The 26,545-nt window shown below is 39.5% G+C and overlaps 1 protein-coding gene across 1 annotated transcript in view; it reads left to right on the top strand.

Annotated features, from left to right (window-relative positions):
- Positions 1-26,325, top strand: part of TOPAZ1 (testis and ovary specific TOPAZ 1) — a 43,478-nt gene extending 17,153 nt beyond the window's left edge. Inside the window, exons 9-20 of the mRNA XM_052695887.1 lie at positions 4,904-4,967; positions 6,073-6,224; positions 6,485-6,577; positions 6,866-6,981; positions 8,435-8,501; positions 9,715-9,889; positions 11,446-11,546; positions 14,996-15,161; positions 16,025-16,189; positions 21,161-21,364; positions 21,911-22,094; positions 23,185-26,325. Of these exons, the coding sequence (XP_052551847.1) occupies positions 4,904-4,967; positions 6,073-6,224; positions 6,485-6,577; positions 6,866-6,981; positions 8,435-8,501; positions 9,715-9,889; positions 11,446-11,546; positions 14,996-15,161; positions 16,025-16,189; positions 21,161-21,364; positions 21,911-22,094; positions 23,185-23,398 (1,701 nt within the window). The 3' untranslated portion in view covers positions 23,399-26,325. The remainder of the gene's footprint in view (positions 1-4,903; positions 4,968-6,072; positions 6,225-6,484; positions 6,578-6,865; positions 6,982-8,434; positions 8,502-9,714; positions 9,890-11,445; positions 11,547-14,995; positions 15,162-16,024; positions 16,190-21,160; positions 21,365-21,910; positions 22,095-23,184) is intronic.
- Positions 26,326-26,545: the final 220 nt, after the last annotated feature.

Below are 26,545 nucleotides of genomic sequence, written 5' to 3'. Positions count from 1 at the left end.
CAAACCCAGACTTTGTGTATGTTCTTAAAATCAAAAGCTACCTGTGATATATTACTTTCTGCAAACTTTGTGAAGCAGGTGCACGTCTGATTCACAATCAGAGCAGCAGTTTTTCCACTTGCAAACAATATTACTTTTATGGTGGTGAGCAAAAGTAGCTGTGTTTTCAAACCCTTCAACGATAAATTGAGTCTGTGCTGCTTCCAAGAACTGTGGAAGGCAAACTAATTGTGCTGTCATGTAATGAGATTTTGGAATTGGCTGAGACTTAGGTGGTTATATAAGTCATTTAGAAGGAAATAAAATACTAAAACAACTAAACAAGGACAGATACCTAAACTTGTCCTTAGCTGATCTCACAAGACTATTTCTTACCTAGCATCTAATTGGTGTGAGTTACAGTTTTATCTTGAGTGTCAGTAAGCAAGAAATTAAAGAATGCAAATGTGAAAAATAATGTAATAAGCATTGAACCTGATTGAGGCAAATGCTATTCTAAAATCTTAAACTTACTGTATCAGAACTTCTAAAATAAGTGAGTGCAGTTTGGTGTTATTTCCAATTTCAGTGTTTTTCCTTTTTATGTCTTGAGAAAAGCTGATTTTTTGTGTTGGGTTTTGTTTTTTTTTTTCCTAATGCTTTGCAACCTCTTGGAAAAAAACTTACATGACAGCTTAAAAATGCTAGGATCATTTGAGAATAATTCATCGTGAAATGTTTTCTTTTTGTCTCAGTTGTGAAATGTCTTTGGCAGGAAACAGTGGATATCAGTGATTTTCAGCTAATTTGTATGAATTGTCATGGTTTGTAGTGCTTCTGTATGTGCTGTATGTTCTTTATGTATGCTTCTGTATGTTCTTTATGTATGTGCTACAGAACAATAATATTTGTGTTGAGCTATTAAATATGAGTTTAGTTGTGGTGCAGCGCACCTCAATTTCTGCCCAGCAAACATAACCTGCCTTTCTTGATAGTCTGGAAGTATATTTTCGTTTCGTTTTGTTTTGGAGGTTTTTTAAATAGGTCTGTTTAAAATGATAATTGGCTGCACACCTCATGGTGGCACCAAAGTACATAAAAGGAGGACTGGTAAAGCAGCAACAAAGAAGTCATCTCATCAAATTTAGGGGAAATAAACCTGTTCATGATCCATTAAGCAGAACACTAGTCTGCATGGTTAGAATTAAGTTTGCAGCAGTGATTGTTACCCGAATTTTTGAAGAAAGCTGTCTTTCCCAACAGTGAAAGTTCCTTCATTTTCATTAAGTGTTGACGACTTAACGCCTAACTTGCTAGGATTTAGTACTCTTTACAGTCCTAATTGACAACAAAACAGGGGTTTAATTCTTGAAAACATCCTTTGTTTTGAAAATCCGTGTACTCTTGAGCTCAAAGAGTTCTGCAAATTACAGGTTTTATTTGTTTAAATAAAGCTGCCTTCCATTTCACAGTTAAATTTCTTTTGCATTAGGCAAAGTAAACAAGACTATCAAGGCTTCTTTAAATACTCTGCAGAGGTAAGGTGATGGCTTTAACTAGGTTTAGGCATGGCTGGCCTTCCAAGAATAGCTGTCTTTTGAGTTTTTTAGTTTTGTTCTGTCTATTCAGCAGCTATAGGAAATAAGACTGAAAAATCCTGATCACTTCGTACTTGAAATGCCATACAAAACTAAGTAATCTATTGTTTCAGATGTCTCATAAGTGCACGTGCCGTTGGAGCATTGTTTGACATAGAATAACATTAGTCTTCTGTTGAGATTTCCAGGTGTTTCTCAGCATCAGTGTCTTTCCAGCTCTTAAGAGCTTCAGAAGTTGTAGGCATTTTCAGAAAGTTACGTGGGGTTGCTGTATTTAAAAAGAAAACAAAAAACTTCTGCCTGTATGCAAAGGCATCTCATTGCAATTTAAAATAAATGTATTAATAGTGACAACGAATGTTTTTGACATTGAAGTTAAAATGGCAAAAGTATGAGTTGTTAGTGCTGATTTTGCTTGTTGTAAGCGGCAGTGTTGTCATCCATTTAAGGCCATGTTTTGTGTTTTTTTTTTAATGTAGGAATGCAAAACTAATTGATTAAAATAATGAGTTACTAATACAGGGAAATATCTCCTCTTCTTGTATCAGACATCTGCTGTTTTGCAATGTGGGTGTATCCTTTATTACCACTTACTGCAGGAAAAAAGCTTTAGTATTTGGAGGTAAAAGGTGCCCAGCATCCTTTTTTTTTTTTTTTTTTTAAATCCATTTCCTTCAAGGTGCTGGAACTTCTCATGTTTTATTCCCCTTGGTTGCATGAAAGAGGTTAAACTTTTGTCTGCAAGTAAAGTAGATGCATGTCACATCCTGCTGTGATACTTTTGACCATTGAGACTGTAGATCCTCTAGACCCCCTGGATTGGCTGATCTAAAACATGAAAAATCTTTTTTTGAGAGCCTGACCAATAAACCAATGGGTTTATCTTTACATTCAGAGGCCTCAAATTAAGCTGGAGAGTGGTTGCTGCTTTCTGGGCACAATTAGAACCTTTCACGGAGGCTTGGGCAGGAGGAAGATGGTGTTCTTATCCATAGGGACATAATGGTTGAAAATTTGTGTCACTGAGACACGGAGGGCAACACACTGCACAGTATTTAGAGTCTGATGCTGCACAAAGAAAGATGGAGTGAATCTTCTCTGAGAGTGTGCACACGTAGGATTGAACCCCAACTGTACCTGCAAGGAAGTGCAGCGAGAGCATGTGCGTATCAGGCTGTGGGAAGCAGCAACTGCCATGATGACCAGGGCTTCTGTCTTTTTATTAGCATGAGAACAGCCCCTGCTCCACCTGCAGATCTGCAGCAACAGATCATAGATTGCAGTGTCTAGATAGCTGATGAGGAGCAGGGAATTTCATCCTAACAAAGCATTACAGCTGGCTGATGCATTTTAATCTGGCTTCTTAAATAAAGAGACTTATTTGGTGCAGATCAATTATTACCAACTATAACCAATGTCAAATAATTTTTAGTCCTGTTGGTGATCTTCAGCCACAGTTAATATGGACTGTGCATTTCAGAGATGCTCATAGTCTGTAAGAAATGAATCTCTTAACAAGAGCAGTGCTGCAGCATGGGATTTTCTCTCTTAATAAACATCAGAGTGCACACTGGGAGATGCTGAAAGATGTCATGGGTTTTTGTGCTCATTCTTGTAATTTAAGCACCTCCCTGTGACTGCAGTAGAGCTGTTTTACTGGGCAGTCAGCTGCTTATAAAAGATACACAACCATTTTATTAAGGTTTTTATTAAATTGTCATGTTAAATGATTTCTGGATCAAGTGGTAGGTGACAGAATAGTGTGATCTGCAGTAGGTGACCAGTGGTAGCATAGTGTGATCTGCGTTACTTTTTGAAAACGAAAATCATCTCTTTCTAGTTTCATGAATATTCATTCTAAATTTATTATAATTAACTCAAAATTCAAGTTTCAAAAACTCAGGATTCTCCCATTTTCTGTGCATTCAGTAATACCTTTAAATCAAAACCATTAGCTGAAGCCCTCTAGAATCTCTAAATGAAGTACACAGTCTGTTTCCTTTGCACGTGCAGTGTGTTGTGTCCCATGATTAAATCATACTACAACTGGATTTTCCAAGCAATTTCACTAATAATTGCAACATTCAAAGCTGCAGATGCAATCTTGGCTTTTTTTGGGTGTCAGTCCAAAGGAGGAGAAGGATAAGAGATTCCTGAAGAAAGGAGATTGATTTACATACTGTAAGCATGTGCTCAAGTTTGTTTTGGAAGTGTCCTTGGCCACTTGGGATTGTAGATTTGGATTAAATGGGTTAGCCCATTGCAGAGTGACAGAGCAGAAGGGATCTCTTAGACCAATTCAGCAACGTTATGATGTTTTTCAAAATAAAAGTAATATTATAATCAATGTTTTTAATGTACAATTTTCATGTAACTTGATCTGAAAAGGTTAATGGTTATTTGAAACAAGAAAGGTGTCTTTGCCAGAAGCCAGTACCTCCTGCTTTTGTGATAATTCATTCACTGTTACAAACTCAATGAGTGAGTCCTGCCTCATCTCAAAGTTACCTTTAGATATATGCACAGCTCAATTCTATGATAACCTGTTTACAAATCTGGAAGGGAGAAACTAGATTTTTCATTATTTCACAAAGTAGTATTAAATATAAGACCAATTTTAAATTGTTTGGTGGAAAGATTGTGGATGTTCCACAAGTGACAAAGGGTATCCGAAGAGGTGTTGCTGTGTTTTGTTTTCTGATTCAGAACTGTGGGTTTAATCTCAGTGGTCTTTCCTTTTTCATCTGCAGCAAAATGTGTAAATATCCCAAACCTGAGGTTAATGTATTTTTGAAGCAGCTTACAATGTTAAGACGTGAGTGTTCCAGTACGAAATAAAACATGAGTGTAGGATTTCTAAAATAAGTGGGTCCAGGGTGAAATGATAACTGAATTTCCAGCTTGTTTCTTTGTGTGTCGTTATGAGTGAGTCTTTGTGGTGGTCAGTACATTTATAGAATTTTTGTTTCTCATATTTTCACTTCCAATTCATTGCTTCCCATTCTGTTTGTTGAGCGTGCCACATTTTACTAATTGCAAAGAAAGTATATTTTCAAATTATATTTTTCTTTGCTGAGTGTATGCCCACACATGCGTGCAGTTGTGGTCCTAGCAGCTCCTTTCCCAAACATTTTGTCTACGTTATTTTTCTGCTTGATTTGCTTTCCTTTGACCCAGTTACCTTCTTGCAGCTTTTATCAGTATTTTAAATAATTAAAAGCAGTGTAAAGGTTTCTTCCTTATAGAGCTCATGCTTCTGGGTAGTTCATTCGTTTGGCATAAACTGACGTCATATTTAATGTTAGTTTTTTTTAATTTTTTTCTAGATCTGCATGGCAATACTTAAGACATACATTAGTATCAATGAATCAGGCCTTCTGAAACGTGCAGGTATGGTAGCAGCTACTTGCAGGTAGCTTTTTATGTGTATCTGATACGTAGCTTATTTAAAGCAAGTTAAATAGAGAGACTTGGGAGAAAAACAGGTGACATTTATTTCAACAGTGAATAAAATTGTCATTTTAGAGGAACATATCTGTTTTCATGTTCTGCTTTCACATTAAGGATGAGTATTTAGGTATGCAGTTATCTGAGGATATTGTTACAAATCTGTTTTACCCAGGAAATGAACTCAGTCGGAATGGCACTAGGCTTGAGAATAGACATGAGTAACTGGGGCAAGGTGTAACAACCAGGATTTTGTTAAGGCACTTTTCAGCAACATCTCGACTAAACGTTACAAATCCAGGAACTTTAGAATTAAGCTATTTTAAGAGAAGTGCTGTTATAGCATCCAAACAACTTTAGTTTAGTCCTTTCGCAGTGCTGTATGTCCAAACAATTCCAGTTTTCACATTTTAGAGAGAAGAGTTGATTCACATCAGTGTGAACTTTTGAGTTCAGTCAAAAAAGACTTGATTTTAGCCTGAGCAGTCATTCTATTTGTACTTAAGTTTTGGAAGTGTAGAGGGGGTGTAGTATATCTGATGTGAACGTATGATTCTGCTGTGTCCTGTGTTCCTTTGATGAAGTAGTGCTGTAATGCAGATACTTGATAATGCAGAACTTGAGTTCTCAGGGGCTACAGCACACATCTATTATAACTGGCTCTGGAACGGCTGCCAAGATCATCTACCATGGCATCACTGCACTTCACTTCCTAGAGCATCTGGAAGAGTCTCACTGCCTTGGTGTGCTGCCACGTTTAGCCTCATTTTGTGCATTTTTCTGCTGCTCTAAGTCAGCTAAGCTTTTTTGAATCCTTACAGGACTTAGGGAGTTCAGCTCAGTGCCATGAGGTATTTCAGAATAGTCACTTTGTTCTTAGTGATGTTACCATGGTACATTCCTTGAACCTATATATTTCTACATATCCCCGTGCCGCAGTATCCTGGATCAGTAAGAGTTGTTACACTGCATTTAAAGATTTAGGAAATAATTTGCTTAAGTAGCATTAGTTGTCCCAAAATAAAACCATTTTAATTGCTTTTTTCAGTCCAAATATTTGTCAGGTATTACAGAGAAGTTGCCCGTGGTGAGAATTTTGATTTTCAAGTGCTGAATGATCTTCTCATTTGTTTGCTCAACAAATGTTTGTTGCAAGAATTATTCCAGATGTTGAATGTAACTGCACAGATTAATACACTAGTAAGTGGCCTTGAAATACTTTGGAAATCTTTTACCCACATTTTCTCCATTTAGGGGGTTTTCTTTTTTTTTCTTTTTCTTTCTTTTTTTTAAGGAATGCTACAGAACTTCTTGTAATATGTTCATTTAGTACTCAATTCTTGGAGAAAAAAGAATCAGAAGTTTCTGTTTGAATAATTGCTGCCTTTCTAGTTGAACAAGATATAAAATCATAAAACTAATTGAGCTTTTTTTTTTTTTCTTAAAAAAAAAAAAATTAGCCAGCTTTAGAAGTTCTTCTGAGAGTTTTTGAATGTGTGGCTTCTTTGAATATAAGAGATGCTGTTCCTACACTGATCAGTACCTTTTGTAAGGTATGAGCTTGATTGTTCTACTATTCGTAGGAATTTTGGAAATACTTTGCCTGTTTTAAAATAGAAAGATATGTCTTAAATATTCTTTCAGTAATATTGTTAAAAAGTAAAATTGTAGCTAGCTGAATTTTAGTGTAGACTTCCATTTATCCCTTAGTTCTTGACTGAGATTCACTGTAACATGTTCTTCCCATTCATACTGGCCTGCGTGTGGAGATAATTAACATGATGAACATGATGACTTTCTTTTTTTGTTTGCTTACTTTTCCTCTCGATTTGAAACTACAGCTTGTTGATGCTGGTATGTTTCTTGAGTATGAACATTTTAACTACATAATTAAACTCCTTCACCAATTGGAAGTTCCAAGCCAGGAAATAGATATTGTTTTGAACATAAAATCCAGGTATGTCCTTAAGGAACTATTTTATAGTTATATCTATTTAGTTCTGTCTTCCAGTTCGATTTTATAAATCTACACAAAAGCTTTAAAGGTGATAAGAAATTGCAAATTTAGTGTTTTAGAGGAAAATACTGCCATATTATGCCTACTTGTATTTTAAAATGCTGTCAGTATACTGTGTTTCAGAGGTCAAGGATTGTTATTCAAAAACTTGGACTGCAGTTGGCTGCAGTTACGATTAGTTTTTTCAGTACTGATCATTACAGTGCATTCCGGTGGGATGCTCTTCCTAGCTGTGGGACAAGTTTTCCAACAGTAGTAGAATTAGAAGTGTAATTGTTTAATATATATTTTAGGCCACATAAATGAACGATACTTCCTCAGTTAAAAAAAAGCAAATTGTAGACAATAAGAGCATTATTTATCATCTGAAGTTGTTTTCTAGTTTACTGTGAGTCTGCAAAAACATTTGTACCACAATGAATGTGGAGGGGGGTGGTTTTTTTCCAGTGCTGCTGGATTATGCTGAGCAGAATGTGTGATTTCAAAACTGTTGATGTCTCCCAATTACTTGCTCCAATATATTTTTCATCATGTGCATCACATACACACGCACAAGTTGAATAAATGACTTAGTGGTTCGTTTTACAGGCTTTGGTTCTTGGAGGAACCAAACACATAGCATTTACTGTAGTATAACAGCCTGACACTGTTTTAAGGGAGAACACCCTAGAAGTTGTTTGCTGCTTTTCTTATTTCCTATAGAATACCTTCCAACCAATGGATCCCAGTGTTTTATCTGGTTTTATCTATTTTAATTATATTTGAGTTTTATCAGTTTACCACACCAGCTGGAGGTGATTTCACTTTTCAGATTAGGATTCTCATTCATAGAGGAATTGCCCTTTCCAAGTAACCTCAGTATGTGTCTGTTTTCTGCACAAAACTGAGAAAGTTTGTGTCTGTGAAAAGTGAGCAGCTTTACTGCTTCAGTAAAGCAGTACTTTGTCTGAGCTTATTCACATGTAGGTGATTTATCTCCTATTCCAGTGGCAGCATCAGAATAAACCACTCCTAGGTATTTGAAGTGGAATTGCACTTGAGTTTGTGTAATGAGCTATTTTTTTTAACCACTGTGTCAGAAACATAAAATACAGTCTGCATTTACTTCATGTATTTCAAGTCTTATTCCTACCTTTTCAGTTGCATTTATACTGAGACAAGGGAGACGATTATCTGTGAAACTATCTCTCTCTGTTTATTTGTATATTCACACATTATCTTGTTCTGATACGATTGTAAATGTCCGTTTTCAGTGTTCAGTCTGTATTTGTAGTAAATCAAATAAATAATTACATCATTTTTAGTTCATATAATGAATGGTTGATCACTTCCTTGTAGTTTAGCTCACTAGGATGTGTTAAAATTAAGCATTAACGTTTTTTTCTTATTGAAGATTTCAGGAGATGCATTTTAAAAGCGACTGGCTTTTTGACTTCAATTTGGTAATGGCAGAAATTCAGGTACAGTGTGTGCATGTTTCAGGCTTTTTGGAATGCTGAAGCCATGACTTCTATGGAAAACAGCTATTTTTATGTCTTTTTAATCTATTGATAATATTTTTTAATGTGAGCCTATTGTGGGGAAATATTAAAATGCAGGGAAAAAGCTGTCTTTGACTTTTCTGTGATGTCAGTTTTTATTTTAATTTGCATACCTGTAGCTTTTATCTTACACCTAATTTTAAGCAACTGTTTGTTGTGCTTGTAATTGGTAGTGGTGTATTCTTCCTCACCAGAAACTGTTTAATGCTTTATTCAGTGGATAGAGTTCATACCTTATATAAAAAGGCGAATTATAAAAGGATGTAGTTGGTAACACTGGGTGGGTTATTTTGAAGAATATAAAAATGCTAGAGAGTAACTTACTCAGTAGGTCTCTGCATTTTTCAGATTGAAGGACAGATTATTTCTTATGGACAATTGTAGCATAGTTTACATATTACTGCACAGATCCTGAAGCCAAACTTTAAGGAGGGGATCAGGACTGATTGCAGCTTGGTCCACTCAGTTCCCAAAAATCTCTATTGTTGACAAAATCCTTGTTGACATGCGCGTGTAACAGATCTCAGCTCACTTGGCTTACCTGCAGATGCTGCACCACAGCACACTGCAGTTATCTGTAGCCCGAACCACTTGTTTTAAATTTAACTCTTCTGTGTATGCCATTAGATTAGCACATTAATATAACCTGGGTCCTAAAACTCACAGAAGAATTATACCGGAGTAATCAGTGTCTCATGAGGACCACACGTTATTTTTAGTCCATGTTGTTAGGAAGATTCAAGTTAACTTACTCCTTGATGAAAGGAAATTGGGTTGGTGATGCTAATAAAATTGTAATGATTTGAGAAAATACGTAATAAAAATATGAATTTTCAGAGAGAAAAGGATGAAGTACTGAGGTTGAATCATAGCATCATTAGAAACGTCTGTATTTCATTACAAACTCTTCATGTGAACTGATAGAGACTCTCTGATCTGTTTCTTTTCAAAAAGGGTAGCTAAGGGAAATGTCATCGGAATACATTCAGTAGTTTCATAGGACACGAGCTATATATTAATCTTGCTGTTTTCTGCTTAGTTGTATCTTAGTTATCTCTTGAATTCCATTATATTTTCTGTTTGGTATTCTGGAAACAAATTTGCTAATATTTGTTACTTGCCTTGTTCGCAGCATTGCAAGGACAAAAATGATTGGGCCAAGTTGGCAGCTTTGTATGTTAATGCAAGAGCTACATGTGAAAATTCTGATGATCTTCAGAAATTGTCTTTATGTATTACTGAAATACTAACAAAAGATTCTGAGAAAGACAGACCAGGAGTTCCTTTTTGTGATTTTGCTGATGCAGGTAAAACTAAGTTGAAGTAAACACTTAATTACTTATCCTATTCTTGGTAGAATTTTTAAGAGGTAAAAGCCAAAACATATACTGACTGTTTTCTTCATATTAGTTAATCTGATTGTATACAACATTCAGAATTTCTTCAGGCACAAATGCAAACAGGTGAGATGATGAATAGAAACCATTTTCTAGTAAAGTCCATGGTGCTTACACTTGATGTCAAAGGCCTACCCCTTCTGAAGAGCACACATTTGAGCTTTCTCCTGTTAAGGAGAGAAAGCAGTACTGATGGTTTTAAGAGATAATGTCATGTTCTCAGAACAGTGGCAAGAAAGTATATTTCAGTATTGTCCTCTGAAGTGCAGCACTCTTACTAGCATAAATTAACTTCATATACTTGTATATATAAAAATGCATTGACTGGGGTTACATCAGTATACATACATACATACATACAGTTATGTATCTTTTATCTGTATGTATGATATAAATCATACATACAGTTATGTATCTTCTGTTATGGTTTGGTTGTAGCATTTTAGATTTTCAGAATTATTTGTTACCCTAAGCAACTAAGAATTTACACAAGGGCTTGGCCAACAATACACCTTCTAGCTTTTTTAATACGGCAGCATGTTTTCTGTCCCTCTTTTCTTCATATGCCTCTTCATTTACTTGTCTGCATCCTTTCTCCCAGTAAGATTGTAGGAGGCTGAGGCTCAGTGCTGTGTCAGTGAGATGTTACGGCTCTGTGTAAAGGATGACTTAGATCTTTTTCAACCTGCATTAACTAATAAGACCCGATGACTTATTTCAATTAAGTGACACAACCTTTTTGATCACAGACTTTTATGCTACAAAACAGCTATCACAGCTTCTGGCTGTGAAACACATAGAAGGCTTTGATGGGACTTGTAACTTGGTCTTATTTCTTTAGAGCAGTGGTCTCCATGCTGTTAGGCAACCCATCAGTTAAAAAAAAAATTTTACACTTGCCCCCAACATACCATATGTTTATTTATTTATTTGTAAATTATGTACACGTACCACTGCACTAATATATTAGGTGTATTCTAAAACATGCACAAAAATGTAAATTAAAAAAGATGAGGTAGAGATAATTTTATTCAACTTAACTTTGGTACAAAAAAAAAAATTTCTTTCCATACCTGAATGGATTGTGTGTGCACCACCCCACACTGGAGACCACTGTTCTGCAGTACCAGCAAGGCTTCCAAAGTGGTTAAATGAGATGGTTTGGAAAACCTTGCAATTACACAGTTCTGTAATTGCTGTCATTCAGATGCGTCAGAAAATGAAAGCTTGCTTTAAAAATAATGATGTTCATAAGCTATACCATTGCATGCCCAGGCAGCTTATGGATAAACTAGAGTACTGTCAAAGAGTGTCTGGATAAACTGTTGTTGTTTACTCTAATTTTGGTTGTCAGACTTTTAAAAAATTATTATATTTAATGCCTAGTATTTCAGAAAATGTGTGCAAGTGCTGTGATATGTAAGTTCTTTATAGAAACAAAAATAATGTGTATTTTTTCTTTCTAGTAATAAAAAATTCCCAGTGTAATGAAGCAGACAGAATTTTCATTGGAAGGGCTGGGATAAGTGTAATGAATTCTTATCGCAGAGTACTGCAGTGGATAAAGGTACACTGGATTATAGTAACCTGACTTGAAGAAAAAGAATGAGTCATTTATTTATTAGATATTAAACTGTTTCACTAGTTTAATGTGACGTGCCACTTGCCTTCTCATGGTCAACATCCTTCTCACTTGCCTATCTGGATCAAAGTATTTTGACCAAAGTATACTGACCAGTAGTCTTCAAACTTGGCATGTGTTGGGATTTCTTTCTTGTTTGCTTTGTTAATAGAGTGGAAGGAGTTACTTGTGAGAATAAATATGCTTTTGATTTATTTTTCATGTAATACGTAATTATGACTTTCCTACAGCAAAGCACACAGTTTGTAGAAATTGTTTTCCTTCTAGTGATAGGCATACAAGGTATTCGTACCGCCTGCTAGAAGAATGCAGTTCAGTTCAAAACAAAAACAAATAAATGAACATAATTCTGTCTGGATAGAGTTCATTACAACCTTGTCTTGTGACCTAAAACTTGATTGTTCAGGTTCAGCTTTCCCTTTTCTGCAGTAGGGGTGAGTCTGGACGAGTAGCGTTGTCCTGCAGAAATGTTACTTTCTTCCATCTGGCAATACTTTTCTATTCCGAGACCATCCAACTCAAGGAATTTTTCCTGCCCTGATTCTTCTGAGCCTGACTTCAGGTGGAATGGATAGGCTAAGGTCAAGAAGACAGAAGAGAGTCATAGCGGGGCTGCTACTGACTGCGCTTAGTGAAATGCTCATCACCCAGATTGTTCCTAGAAGTGCTTTTCTTCTCTTGAGTCTGGGTTTCTGGGTCCTTATCAGTAGATAAGGAATTGGCTGGAGCGGTGTTCCCCAGGGGCCTGTCTTTACTCTTTAGCGTCTTTATCAGTGATGTAGAGGATGGAATTGAGAGCACCCTCAGCAAGTTTGTTGATGACACTAAGCTGAGCGGTGCGGTTAATGCAGCAGGAGGGGACCATCCAGAGGGACCTTGATAAACTCAAAAGGTGGGCCCCTGTGAACTAGTGAGATTCAACAAAGTGCAAAGTTTTGCACCTGGGTCAAGGTAATCCCAGGTATATATACAAACTGGGAAGGGAAGTCTGTGAGAGTAGCACTGCTGAGAAGGGCGTGTGGGTCCTGGTGGATAAAAATCTGAACACGAGCCAGCAATGTGCTCTTGCAGCACGGAAGGCCAACAGTATCCTGGGTTCCAACAGAAGAGGGGTGGCCAGCAGGACAAGGGAGGTGATTGTCCCCTTTGTTCTGCCCTTATGAGGCCCATCTGGAGTACTGCATCCCAGTTTGGGGCCCTCAGCACAGGAAGGATGTCAAGCTTTTGGAGAGGGCCCAGAGGAGGGCTGTGAAGAGGATCACAGGGCTGACACACCTCTCCTGTGAAGATAGGCTGAAGGAATTGGGTTCAGTCAGCCTTGGGAAGAGAAAACTTCAAGGAGATATCATTGTGGCCTTCCTTTAGATTGTGTCAACCCTAGCCACTCTGAGATTCTCATTTCATACTTCTAACCAGGTTTGGATTTGTGAATCTAGCAGAAAGTTGGACCTCACCTTTTACAATCCTTTCCTGCTATCAGATACCAAAAATTACCAGTACTAAGAGACTAGACTTTTCACAGAATGTTGTATGCTCCAGGCCTCATCCAGTATTGATCATGAGGCCTGTAACTATCAGTTAGTGGGCCCAGTCTTGTTCAACATCTTCTTCATTTACCTGAACAAAGGGATAGAGTCCATCATCAGCAAGTTTGCGGATCATACCAAGCCGGGAGGAGACACTGACATGCCAGAAGGCTGTGCTGCCAGTCAGCAAAACCTGGACAGCATATTAAGTTGGACAGAGAGTAACCTGATGAGATTCAGCAAAAGTAATTGTCGGGTCTTGCTCCTGAGGAGAAATAACCACATGCGTCAGCCCAGGTTAGGGGCTCTGCAGAAAAACACTTGAGGGTCCTGGTAGACAGCAGGTTGGCCAGGATCCAGCAGTGCGCCCTTGTGGCCTGGAAGGGCAGTAGTGGTATCTTGGTCCTGCTGGAATGCGGCCAGTAGGTTGAAGAAGGTTATCCTCCCCATCTCTGCCCTGGTGGGGCCATGTCTGGTTTACTGTGTCCAGTTCTGGGCTCTTCAGCTCAAAAACGATGGAACATCTGGAGAGAGTCCAGTGGAGGGCCATAAAAATGATTAGGGGCCTGGAGCATCTCTGTACAAGGAAAGGCTGAGAGACCTGGGACTATTCAGCCTACAGAAAACAAGACTGAGAAGAAATCTCATAACTGTTCATCTGGAATTCAGAAGTCAAATGAGTGGGGCCAGGCTCTTCACAGTTGTGTGCAGTGACAGGATAAATGGCAGCGGGCAAAAGCTGCAACACAGGTGGAGGTTGGCCACTTCTCCTGCATAACTGGTAATAGTGCTGGTGGGAATGGCCTCACGTTGCACTAAGAGAGATTCAGATTCTTTGAGAATGTTGTGTTTGTTGTCAAATCGTTTTCTCAACAGATTACTCTCCAAAATTCTCAAGTAGGCTTGCAGACGGCCTGCGCTGACCACATTGGAGTGTGAATGAGTTTGCACTCTGAATGATTTCTATCAGTACTGACAACTCCCAAATTGATCTCTGCTTCAGGGATGAAGTAAAACTGATATTACTATTTATTTTCAACCAGCTTCCCTCCATTGTATCTATCTATATATCATAATCCTGTTATTATGGACTCCTGTTACTATCTACTTGATCTTATATCTTGCTTTTTCAAAAAGCAATCCAGAAAATGAGATAGGATGAAGTATTTGAACTACCTGCTGTGGCCAAAGTAATTTTGGGTTTAGGATGTACTCTGTGCCTTTTCATAAATATTTCAGATACCTAAAGCTCTAGAAGTGTTTTTCAGACCATTGTCCCTTTGTGAATATTGGACTCTTTTATCTCATATTTTTGATGCAAGGGTAAAAATTTATGCTTCTTGGTTCTAAGGAGAATGTTCTTTTTAAAAATTGATGAAAGTTAATAAAACAGATGAAATTTGAAAAAACATGCAGATTTGAGATACAAGATCTTCCATGAAGATCTGTCTCCAAGCAGCAAGACTACTGTTTGGATACACAGGGCTGACTAGACTGAGAATATTAAAGATATTAATGCATTAAAGTAAGCAAATACAAATAAATTACAAAATTTATTAAAATACTGTCTAGGAACTTATACTGTGGAAATAATATTATGGGTAATAGTGTGGAGGGAGCTATAAAACACTGGATGTTGGGGTTTTTGTCTACAGAATCAAAATGTCCACTACTATTCATTAGAATTTTTACTGTGCAATTCATTTCTTTTTCACTGTTAGTTTGGATAATGTTACTAAACTGATGTGTACAAATCTGTCACCAAATCTGTATTTTGTGTAAGTAGTCTGCGTTCATGACTGTCGCTTTCTCAGACCTTTCCCCCTTCTCTTCTCACCCTTATTGTAGGGAAGGAAGGTTCTGGATAAATTGCAAGAACTACGGATACATTTTACAGTTCTGAAGGGAGTTACTGGGGCAGAGAGATCAGCATCAAGATGTCAAATTGTTAATAATGCTGCAGAAATTTTTCTTGAAACAGAAAGTTTAGATGGAGCAACGTGGGTGTTGAGAGGTGAGCTTGTCTTAAAAGAACGAGATTTTGGCATTTAAATTTGAACAATCCCATTTTTTAAAGACTTAAATTAAAACTTACAAGTTCATCTTTGTTATTAAGTAAATGTATTAATACCAGGGCAGTAAAACTAAAATGTGATCCATCTTTTTATATAGCATTTTGCTTGATATGTGAAAGAAATATTATAAGTAATACAACTTTTTTTCAGATAAGTTTTCGTAGTATTCTAATGTCCATGCCATTCTATTCAGAAGTTAACATAATGGAGGGGGTAGAGAAGAGAATGCTAGTTGGAAGTGACCTGCCCAATGGAAATTTCCTTTGAGCAAGGTGAAATTCAGTGCAAAAGAAAGTTCAGGCTTGGAGGATTGCAGTGTTTATTCCCCCCTCACAGTATATTCGTGTTGTAAATACAGCTTTTATTAAATATTAAATTTTTATTCAGTAAAATAAAGCTACAGACTTTCTGGAATTCAGCCCCACTGAAAGAAAAAACTCAAAAGTACATACAAGAGTAGAAGATGTTGCATAAAAACGTCCATCACCTAAATTTGCTATCCAAGTTTATGTAAATAAATACATACACATTTATATACACACATATATTTATATACACTGCTTACAGTTCATTCCACTAGTATATACTATTTAATGAATTTCTACCTACACTTCTAACTCTCTAAGAATACATCTGAAAAGTATTGGTGCTAAGAGACAAATTGTTAATGATTCAAACTACACTTAATGTGAAGTTGAGAGATTTGTTTTCTGCTACAGTTCGTAGTGTCCTTTTATCAGCCAAATGTCAGAAGTTTAGCAGTTTTAAAACACAGAAATAATACTGCTGCTCTTTGTCACAGAGTCAGAGTGGATCACCAAAGCACCACTGTGGCCCTGCACTGAAAAGGACATCGTGGATCGACATAACCTGTTATTTTCACTAATGCACAAATACATGAGGCAGAATTTCTACAGGCAGGCGTTTGAAGTTCTGCAGAACTTGCCGGGTTTCCAAATTGGCTGTGGTAAGTAAAGAGACATGCTGTGTTAAGAGCCGACAGTTTGACCCGTTAGTCTCTACTGTTCTTTCTGCTTGTAGGTATTAGCTTAGTTGGAAGACTCTGTGCTTAGATGTCCTAAAAAAGTCCCATTCCTTGAGGTGTGGCATTGATACAAGACTGCAGTGCAAAACCCCTTTCTCGGTGCCCAGGCAGGCTGCCTGCTGCAGCAAGGTTTTGCCCACGTTGTCAGATGGGTGGAGTGGGCCTCAGGTAGCATGGGCTGGTGGGGACTGTCCACCTGCAGCACGGCAGGCTACATGGTTGGCAGCGAGGGGGCCTGCTGCAGCTGCTCATACAACTTCTGCTGGCAGACTGTGGCAGTAAAGGAGCCATGATGGAAAGTGGGCTCTCCTTGCTTCATCATTTTGTTTGGTAGCGTGGCCATATCTTGTGTATCTTCTATCTCAAAGGGTTCGTCCATTGCAAGGAATGACCTCTTTCTTCTCATTTGCACATCCAGGTGTTTCGTTTATCATTTACACTTGCCTGATGGTTTCTTGGCCTTATCCTTTTTTTGCAACAGAGCGTTGGGTTGGCACTTCGCTTCTTTGCCTGTGTTGAAGCCATCTGATTTGCAGCTTCCTTGAGTTTGCTGCTCAGCCAAACTCAAGGCTGGAGCACAGCTCAGCTGAGTCTGCTTTTTCCCACGTGCTGGTATGTGAAAGACCTTGTGTGCGCAGAGATGCCTATGGTACAGCAAAGCTCTGCACATCCTCTTGGCCTCTGGCATGAATTCATGCTGCCATCTGTCTGCAAGTTTCTCTTGGCTGCCTTGGTTCTACAGTCTCTCACTGTTGTACTTACGTTTAATATCCAGAGGTGGACGTGGATGTTGGCTTTTATGTCCTGATGGCTGATCTGCTCTTTTGTATATAGAATGGCTCTTTATCTGGCATTTCTCTTTTGAGTGCTCATTTCCCTCTGGTGCCTGGAATCATAAAATCGTAGAATTGCTCAGGTTGCAGAAAGTCCTTAAAAATCAAGTCCAACCGCAACCTAACCATACTACCCTACCTCTAACAATCCTCAGCTCAGTCATGTCCCTGAGCACCACATCCAAATGGTTTTTAGTCACATCTAGGGATGGTGACTCAACCACCTCCCTGTGGAGCCTATTCCAGTGCTTAACCACCTCACTGGTGCCTTTGGCCTTCTGAGCCCCCTGGGCACACTGCTGGCTCGTATTCAGCTGGCTGTCCATCAGTAGAGCAAGGTGCCTTTCCGTCAGGCAGCTTTCCAGGCCCTCCTCCCCCAGCCAGTGGGGCTGCCTGGGTTGGTTGTGACCAAAATGCAGGGCCCCACACTTGGTCCTGTTGAAACTCATAGGGTTTACCCTGGCCTGTCGATCCGATCTCTGCAGGTCCCTCTGTAGTGCCTTTCTCCCACCCGGCAGATCAGCACTCCCTCCCAACTTGGTGTAGCCTGCAAACTTAGTGAGGGTGCCATCGTGGATGATGCAGGGCCTATTCTGTTCCCCATCCCTATCTACCAGCCCCTGGCCGAGCTGACTCTGATCCACATGTGGCTCAGTTGTCACACGCTTGAATGGGTCACATCCATGACCAGCAGGTCACAGTTTGTCTCACCGGTTCACACGGCTTGGGTTTCTGCCCTTTGTCATTGGCAGTCCTTAGCATTTACCTGCTTGGTGTTAAGGCAGAGCTGCATGATCTGCACGCACAGCTCGTTGATCTCATCGTGCTGGATACTGGATGTTGGTGCGGTGCCACCAGCGTGGTGAGCCCTGGTTTTCATTGTAAAGGCTGCCACAGGCTGTGGTCCACTTGCTGCGCTTTCCTGCTGTCCTGAAGCTGAGGATTTTCAAATGTGGGGCCAAGCAGCCGCAGCAAGGCTGGCCTTTGGTCCCCCCTCTTCGCCTGCAGAGCCTTGCCAGAGCAAGCAGGGAAGAGGTGTGTCCTCAGCTGCAGCTGCTCATACAACTTCTGCTGGCAAACTTTGGCAGGCAAGGAGCCATGATGGAAAGTGGGCTCTACTTGCTTCATCAATTTTTTTGGCAGTGCAAGCGTATCTTCGGTGTCTTCGATGTCAAAGGGGTCATCCATTGCTAGGAATGATCTCTTTCTTCTCATTTGCACATCCAGATGTTTTGTTTTACACTTCTGTTTGCCTGATGGTTTCCCAGCCTCAGCCTGTTTTTGCAGCAAAGGTTTGGGTTGGCACTTCTCTTTGCCTGTGTTGAGGTCATCTGACTTGCAGCTTTCTTGAGTTTGCTGCTCAGCCAAACCCAGGGCTGGAGCACAGCTCAGCTGAACCTGCTTTTTCCCCACTTGCGTTGTTGTTTGAAGGGCCTTTTGTGAGCTGAGATGCCAGTGGTACAAGCAAAGCTCTGCACATCTTCTTGTCTTCTGGCATGAATTCATCCTGCCGTCTGTGTGCAAAGTTCTCACCTCAGCTGCCTTGGTTCTGCAGTCTCTCACCGTTGTGCTTACACTTCACATCCAGAGGTGCACGTGGATGTTGGCTTATACGTCCTGGTGGCCAATCTGCTTTTTTGTAGATAGAACGGCTCTTTACATAGCATTTCTGTTTTGAGGGCTCTTTTCCCTCTGGAGCCTGGAATCATAGAATCATAGAGTAGAATGTAAGGCCGTAGTGGTCAACAGCAGGCAGCATTGTACCCAAGAGTTGTGCCGCTGAGGAGCATAGAAATAACCAGCTGATGGGTTGGGCTGCTAGGATTGCTATGGCTTGGGTAGATCTGAACTGGCAACAGAAAGGTGAATTACTTTTAGCCCAGTGGGCCCACGGACACCTCAGACCACCAAGGAGGAGATGCAGTGTATAGGTGGGCTCGAGATGAAGGGGTAGACTTGACCATGGATACTATTGCACAGAATATGAATGTGAGCATGAAATGTGTGCTTCAGTAAAGGAATCCAGGTGGATAATGCTTCTCTGGTATGGAGGACAATGGCTGAAATAGAAACCAGGGAAGGCCTGGTGTGGGTTAATGATGTCACACTCTCACAAACCTGCCATGACAAGTGCCGTGCACTTAGAATGGTGGAAGCTGCCACCGGTTGTCTGGAAACATATTCCGTGCCCCGTGCTGCTGCCCAAAACACTGTCCTGGGTCTTGAGAGGAAAGTCCTGGGCAGCGTGGCGTCCTAGAAAGAGCTGTGTCAGGCAACAAGACTCATTTCTGAAGTAACCTGATAGACACCAGGGTGAAAGTGCGTGGCAGTGAGCAGAGAGGTCACATCCTCTATCATGTACCAGCCTCTGGTAAGATGAAGTGATACAGTGATCTGTTAGAAACTGGGTGCTGGCACATTCAAACATTGGACACACAGTCCTTAGTATTTACCTGCTTGGTGTTAAGGCAGAGCCGCATGATCCACACGCACAGCTCGTTGATCTCATCGTGCTGGGTGCTGGATGTTGGTGCAGTGCCACCAGCGTGGTGAGCCATGGTTTTCATTGTAAAGGCTGCCACAGGCTGTGGTCCGCTTGCTGCACTTTCCTGCTGTACTGAAGCTGAATATTAGCAATTGTGGGGCCAAGCGGCTGCAGCAAGGCTGGCCTTTGGTCCACCCTGTTCACCTGCAGAGCCTTGCCAGAGCAAGTAGGGAAGAGGTGTATGTTGGTTTGGGTGGGCTGTTGCCAGGGGTAGCCCGGTGCCTCATCCCACCCGTCTCTAACTGCCCTAACTGCCTCCGTCTTGTCTAGCCTCATAAAGTGTCATGTGCCACCAGCGTCGTGAGCCATGTTTCTCATTGTGAGGGGTGCCACAGGCTGGTGTCCACTCTCTGCACTTTGCTGGGCAGGTGTTTGCTGTACTGAAGTGAAGCAGCAACAGCAAAACTGGCTTTCTATCTATCCTCTTCACCTGCAGAGCCTTTCACGGGCAAGCAGGGAAGAGGTGTGCGTTGGTTTGGGTGGGCTGGTTGCCGTGGCCGAGACCCCGGTGTGACATCACATGCTGTCGCCAGGGGCAACCTGGTGCCTTGTCCCACCCGTCTCTAATTGCCCTAACTGCCCCGTCTTGTCTAGCCTGAGTAAGTTTTGTGTCAGGGTTTTCAGTGTCAAAAGAAACTGTCCCAATAGTTTGTCCCTCCTTCCTGAGGCACTGTGGAGCTCTCTCTCTGGTTTGGATTTGTTGATCTGTTGGTTTTTGTAATTCACTTGCAGTTCAGTGCGATATCTCATAGCCCTCCTCTGCCTAACTGGAGGCTTCTGATGTCCTTGGTAAAATCCCTTCCCATTCAATGCTCTTAATTTTCTCATTTAGCTGTTCTCCTGTGCTTTGTTTGAAACAATGTTCACATGTGCATGTGTTCTCTAAAACAAGAACAAAATTCCAGGCATTAACGAAGTGATCTTCATCAGGTGTTTCTGATTGCACCACAGCTTTTACCCAATTAATCAGTACAGATGGTTCCTCCAGCAGCCCATCTTGCTTCTCAGCTGTTTTACCTAGTCTTTCTAGATATCTTGGTATCTTGATATCTAGTCTTTCTTGGTGTTGAACAAGTGAACACGAGCCAGCAGTGTGCTCTTGCAGCTTGAAAAGCAAATAGTTTCCTGGGCTTCATGAGAAGAGGGGTGCCCGACGGGGACAGGGAGGTGACTGTCCCTCTCTACCCCGCCCTTGTTAATCCCCATCTGGAGTACTGTGTCCACGTCTGCAGATCACAGTTCAAGAAAGAGAGGGAGCTGTTGGAGACGGTCCAGAAGAGGGCAGCAAAGATCATCAGAGGGCTGGAGCACCTCTCTTCCCAAGACAAAAGATCCTTGAGGTCCCTTCCAACCCCAGCCGTTCTATGACTCATGTGTTACCGTATGTTTTCTCAGCCTTTTCCACTTTGCAAAATGCTTGGTTTGAGGGCTGATGCCCAGCATTGAGAAGTGATTCTGCAAGTAGGCTTGGATTGTATTTGAATTCACTGGTAACTATTCTTCATTTCATTTCAGATACTGTAGACATTTCTCAGTACAGCCACGTTTTTAACAAGCTGTTAAGTGCCTGTTATGAGAGCAAGAACCTTGGGGTCTTGTCTTCTGCAGTAGACTTCATGCTTTCAAAAAATGTTGCCGTTGATTTTTTCTTACTTAGAGGATTAATCACAGGCTTGGGAAGAAGTTGTTTGTGGAGTAAAGCTCGAACCTACTACAAAAGTAAGTTGCTTTTCAGACATGCTTCTCTGGTATTCTTTGGGCAACGTTAACAGCTCAGTCTGTTGGGGCGAAGTGGGTGAGAGTATTTGTTGTAAGGAGAAAACAGCGTTTTGTGTCACCATTGGGAATTTATTTGTAACCAGAATGAGTTTTGGGAAATACAAGTCAGTGAATACTACTTGGCACAAAATAAAGGTACTTGTAGTTAAATTAAATGATCAATTTCAGAATTTCAAAATGTGAACCTTGGAATGTTAAAGATGTCCATCATCTTCACATGTTCATCTAGGCAGACTAGATCTCCCTATACTCCTGTTTGAAGCTTGAATTATTGCTAATCATTTTTAAAAGTAACATTTACAACAGTGATTGTTATGAGGAAATATTTGTTGTCTTCTCAAAACAAGCCATTTCACAGATGGAACAGTAAAATCCTTTAAGATTTTGTGTTTTTTTCCCCCACTTTCTTAGCCATGTAAGGAAGAAAACAGATCCATGCTCAGTATTGGTAATCCTAATTTCTTACATTTCTGCCTTTATTCTCAGCTGCTTTATCAATGGGTTGCTACCCACCACTGCAGGGAAATCTACGTCACAAAATATTGCCCATTCCTTTTTATGTGTCTGAGGTTGAGATGCTATTGGCCATTGAATTATTCCTCGTTTCAAATGCCAGTGCTATTCAAAGTCCAGGAGCTACTACTCAGACTTTTCAAATAATACTGAAAAGGTATGTTGTCAGATATATACCTTCTTTTTTTGTACTCATCTGTGTGAAGATGTAATTAACAAGACATGTTATTTTCTACTGGCTGAGAAAGAGAATCTTTGTTTCTCAACTTCTTTGAATCCTTTGTTTCGAAACTGGTTGAAGAACAGTCCATGTTTTAGGTTTTGTTTTCTATACGTGTAGCAGAAAAACAGTTGTTCCAGAGTAATGCTGGCCTGTGTTTCCTATCTGAGTATGATGTATGTATTACAAGTGTACTACTGCGTGTTCAAAATCAGCGTAGGTTCATAGCTCAGTACCTGAATCCTGGTATTGTAGTTGAACACGTCTGGGGAAGGGCATGGTCAAAAAGCTAACTCCATTAATAAAGCAAATGTAACATTTTTTGGCAGTTCTTTGGGAAGTACACGACTCCATTTTATTTTATTCTTCTTCTAGGGAATATAACAATATGAAAGTTCAGTGTATTTTTTTACTTCCCCTCCCTGCAATATTGAGTACCATTAGATAAAAAATTGCTTTGCTACTTTTACCTCTTGTCCATAAACCACGAAGCACTCTTGTTGGGGCTGTACCTACAACTTATTTGATGAGATTGGTTGACTCAGCATTATTGTCATTTTATCTTTGCTTTTTTGCTTAATGAATAAGTTGTACTCTTTTGGAACCATAGGCATGTTGCTTAGCACATCTTTATTCCAGAGATGATCACATGCTAAACATGAGTGATGCATGTTACGTAAATACTGGCAATTTCAAGTTCATAAAATGTTTTACTTTCTTTTACTGCATTTGCCAGCCCAGAGTTGAGCATTTTTACACGAGATGTGGAAATTGCAGACCTGCTCTGCACTGGCATTAAATTCTTTACATTTCAGTACTGTAAAACATGTTAAAAAGATGACTTCTCCTCACTGTCTAAATTCTTAAGAATAATCAGCTAAAAATTGTCTAGAAATTAGCATCTGTAACGAGTGCAGAGAACACAAAGCATTATTGTAATGATTTTGTAATCTTGTTGCCAATATAAAGCATGAGGCGTTGGATGTGCATGTTGTATAATTTTGTATTTGTGAAAATTCACTTTCAGATGTGAAGACCAGGCAGTTAAGAATAGCAGTGACTATCAAGCAGGAAGGGAGAAACTCATCCAGGCTGCTCGTACATCTGATCCAAAGCTTTTTCTTCGGCATATGACAGTGAACATTAATATGGAAGAAGTGTACAGCTTGGAGCTCACATCTGCTCTAAAATGGCTTAAGGAGAATATGAAATGGGCAGGGAAGGTCTGGCTGTTTCAGTAGTCGTTAATTACTAGAGTCTTCTGAGGGTTAGTGCTTAAAGCAATCATTGTTACAAATAATAAAAAGTACTAAAGGCAGTTACCACTGTGTTCAGACTGTGCCTTACCAACTTAGAGCAAGGCTTCAAAACTCAGTTGTACTTTTAAATACTTATATTGATGATAATGCAGACGGTAAGAGAGTAATTTTTTTTCCCAGCTGTCTGGATTGTGATACCAGTTTACATAGATGTTTTTGATGGCATCACTAGACGATGAAAAAGCTGTATCTTTAGAACCTTCACTCTCCTTTTTTATGGAGATTCTCAGATTTTGGTCGAGTGTTTCTACTTCTATTAAGTGAAGGGTTTCCCACATTGCTTCATAGTTTGTAGAAACAATATGTTTTCTTTTGTTCATACTGTTTTGTGAGGATGTTGTCCCATCCATGTGCCCCGTAGACCTTCAATGTCTTACTCCAAAAGCCCATTAAAAAGTAGTGAAAATGAAATGACCTGAAAATCATTTACCACATTAGACATGCCTGATTTAGGATACCTTTCTTTTGCAGAACGGTGAGTCTACATGAGTTGCTTTTAGCTGAAGGTTTAGTTGTGTCTTGATAATAGCATCTGTTTGGCTTCCCATTTGTATAGCTGTGCCCTTTCACTGAAAAAGAAAACTCACCTCTCCCTTGATGATGCTCTTAGAGGCAAGTGTTTTTTTGCCTTCACCTCTGACAACTAATTTTACCATTTTTTAGTTTCTGCCAACTGTATGATGAGGTGGAGGCTTCTAGCAAGCTGATTCTGGCATTCCTGTTACTCCAGGAGCTCATTTTTTCACCTGTAATTCCTTTTATCATATCTAGGACATGAATTGTTTCAGTCAGACTTCATTTACTAATGCAACCTCATAAAAAGGACTAAATGGCAAATTGATGGCACTTTTGTTAAAGCTGAAATTTGTCCAAGCTTTCCACTTTTGTAGTGTCCAGAATCAAATTTCACAAACACGACAGTACAGCTTTTGGTCTGCTTTCCATCCCCGCTGGAGATCTTTTGTGCTGAGAATTTCTGCTCGTTTTCATATGGAAGCTTACAGGTTTTTGAAGCCTGTTCTGTCCTAAGTGACAGTCAGCATGATGGCATTAAGCCCACAGTGCTTTAGAAGTCTTCCCCTCCTTTGAGGCAGCATGAGTCTCTTCTCAGTTCTAGCAGCATTAATGCAGGTGTCCTTTGTCTGAATTGGTAAAGTCATCATGATCTTTGTGCAGGATGGTTGTTGAGGATTTTGGAGTGGTGTTGATGTATTTTTGTTTGGAGGAGAGAGCTTGGCAGCATATTCTTCTTTTGCAGAGATCTCACTTGCCTTCCTTCTTAAAACAAAAAGTTAGATTCAGTGCTGACAATCAGATGACATTTCTTGAAAGCCTCATACCTCTAAATTTCTGTTGAGGAATAATTGACACTTAATTCAAATAGTCTTTGAGTTCTGCCATTTGGTGATTTCAACAAACTAAACCAGCAGTGTAGTCTGCAGTGAGAAATGAAGTCATTTCTGCTAATTTCTGTTTTGTGAAATCCTTTGTAGCTTAATCCTGCTTGGAATTAGACAGAAACTATCTGAACCTCAGCTAAATCCCCCATTTCTGTAAGTAGTGCCAGATGTGACTAATACTATGTTTGAGAGATGCAGGACAAAATATTCTTAGTAATCCTTACAGATTCAAAGCTTGTGATGTTTTAGAGACAGCATTATTTTTCCATTGTAAGTAACCCTGAATTTTTGCTTAGATCATCCCCAGGAAAAAAAAAAAGAAAAAAAAAAAGGAAAAAAAGTTCTTCTGTATTTCGGAGGTTAGTCATTGACATTGTAGCTTAGCTTGGAACTGTGGAAAGTTTATGCAGTGTTTTGTCTCCATCTTCTGAGTATCGTCTTCAGCTGATGTGATGCAATCTCAGTCATGTCTTATATTAACAGGCAAAGCGAGCTCCCCTCATCATTGCTCAGAAGTTAAGAAGATGTAATTGATGCATCAGAATCCAGCTTTCTGTCAGGACTGTTTTTTTCTCTGTCACCAAGATAAACAAGTAGGCAATGTAAAGAGGTTTATTGTAAGGCTTATACTTCACACTTTTTGATTCCACTCGGAATACTGGACATATCTGGTCTTTTTGATGTGTATAAGAACTTCAGAAAGGTTTATTGATCAACATTCTCAGTAGCATTTTGGCAGCAGAAACTCCATTGCTAAATTAATGGGTGAGCAAAACTCCAGTGCGGAATGGAAACAGGCCTGAAAGGATGAGGAAATGTTCCAAAGGATAAAGTTATTTACAACAAAAATGATACAGTTTTGCCAAGTCAGCTACTACAGACAGTACCCATGTCTTTTCTTTTCCCCAGGTATAAGTTACTTTCTTAGTAGACGAAAGAACCTCTGTGTTAGAAATAAAGCAACTGCTTTATTAGTTTTTTTCCCCCATGTAGGAGACAAGATGTATGCCTGTTTGAAGATGGAGAGAGAAAAATTTGGGAAAAAAATCCTATGCTGCACTTAGTATCTACATCTAGAAAAGCTGTGCTTCTGCACTGCTTTTTTAGTGAAAACACGACAAATGTCTTTCTTTCTCTGTGGAAATCTTTCTTCAGTTTTCACTGATTACAGTGTATATTTTTGGAACTATTACTTTTGCAGGTATGGACAATTTCTTACGACTAAAACAGAATAATGTCATTTGGAAGACTTGGAACAATTTTGTTTCAAAGCATTGATAGTTTTGAGGATATTTCAAAACCCGCATCTTTGATGGAAGAAGCGAGAAGTTGGAAATAGAAACTTGTTGGTTTATATGATGTTTCATATTGTAGAAGAAGAGGGGAGGGAGGGTCATTTTGGAGGAGTTGTTAAGATGTTAATAAATGTTTTATTCTTTGTGTGAAATATCCAAAATGTCTGTTACTCAGTATTGTCATTGAGATATTTAATTCCATTCATATCCCTGTAATTAATATTCATAGGTATGCCAGAGAATAAGCCAATGGCAATGTAGAAGTGAAGAGTTTAATAGCTACTACAAGGATCTGGAGTATGATATGCTATGTGAGGAAGTTAGGAATGTGTGAAATCAGACAGACTATGCAGTTTTTTGCCATTCGATAGCAC

The sequence above is a fragment of the Tympanuchus pallidicinctus genome, unplaced genomic scaffold, assembly GCF_026119805.1.
Source record: "Tympanuchus pallidicinctus isolate F22 unplaced genomic scaffold, pur_lepc_1.0 scaffold3, whole genome shotgun sequence".
Classification (NCBI taxonomy): Eukaryota; Metazoa; Chordata; class Aves; order Galliformes; family Phasianidae; genus Tympanuchus; species Tympanuchus pallidicinctus.
Note: the sequence above shows the minus strand (reverse complement) of the source record. Positions and strands in the feature narration are given on the sequence as shown.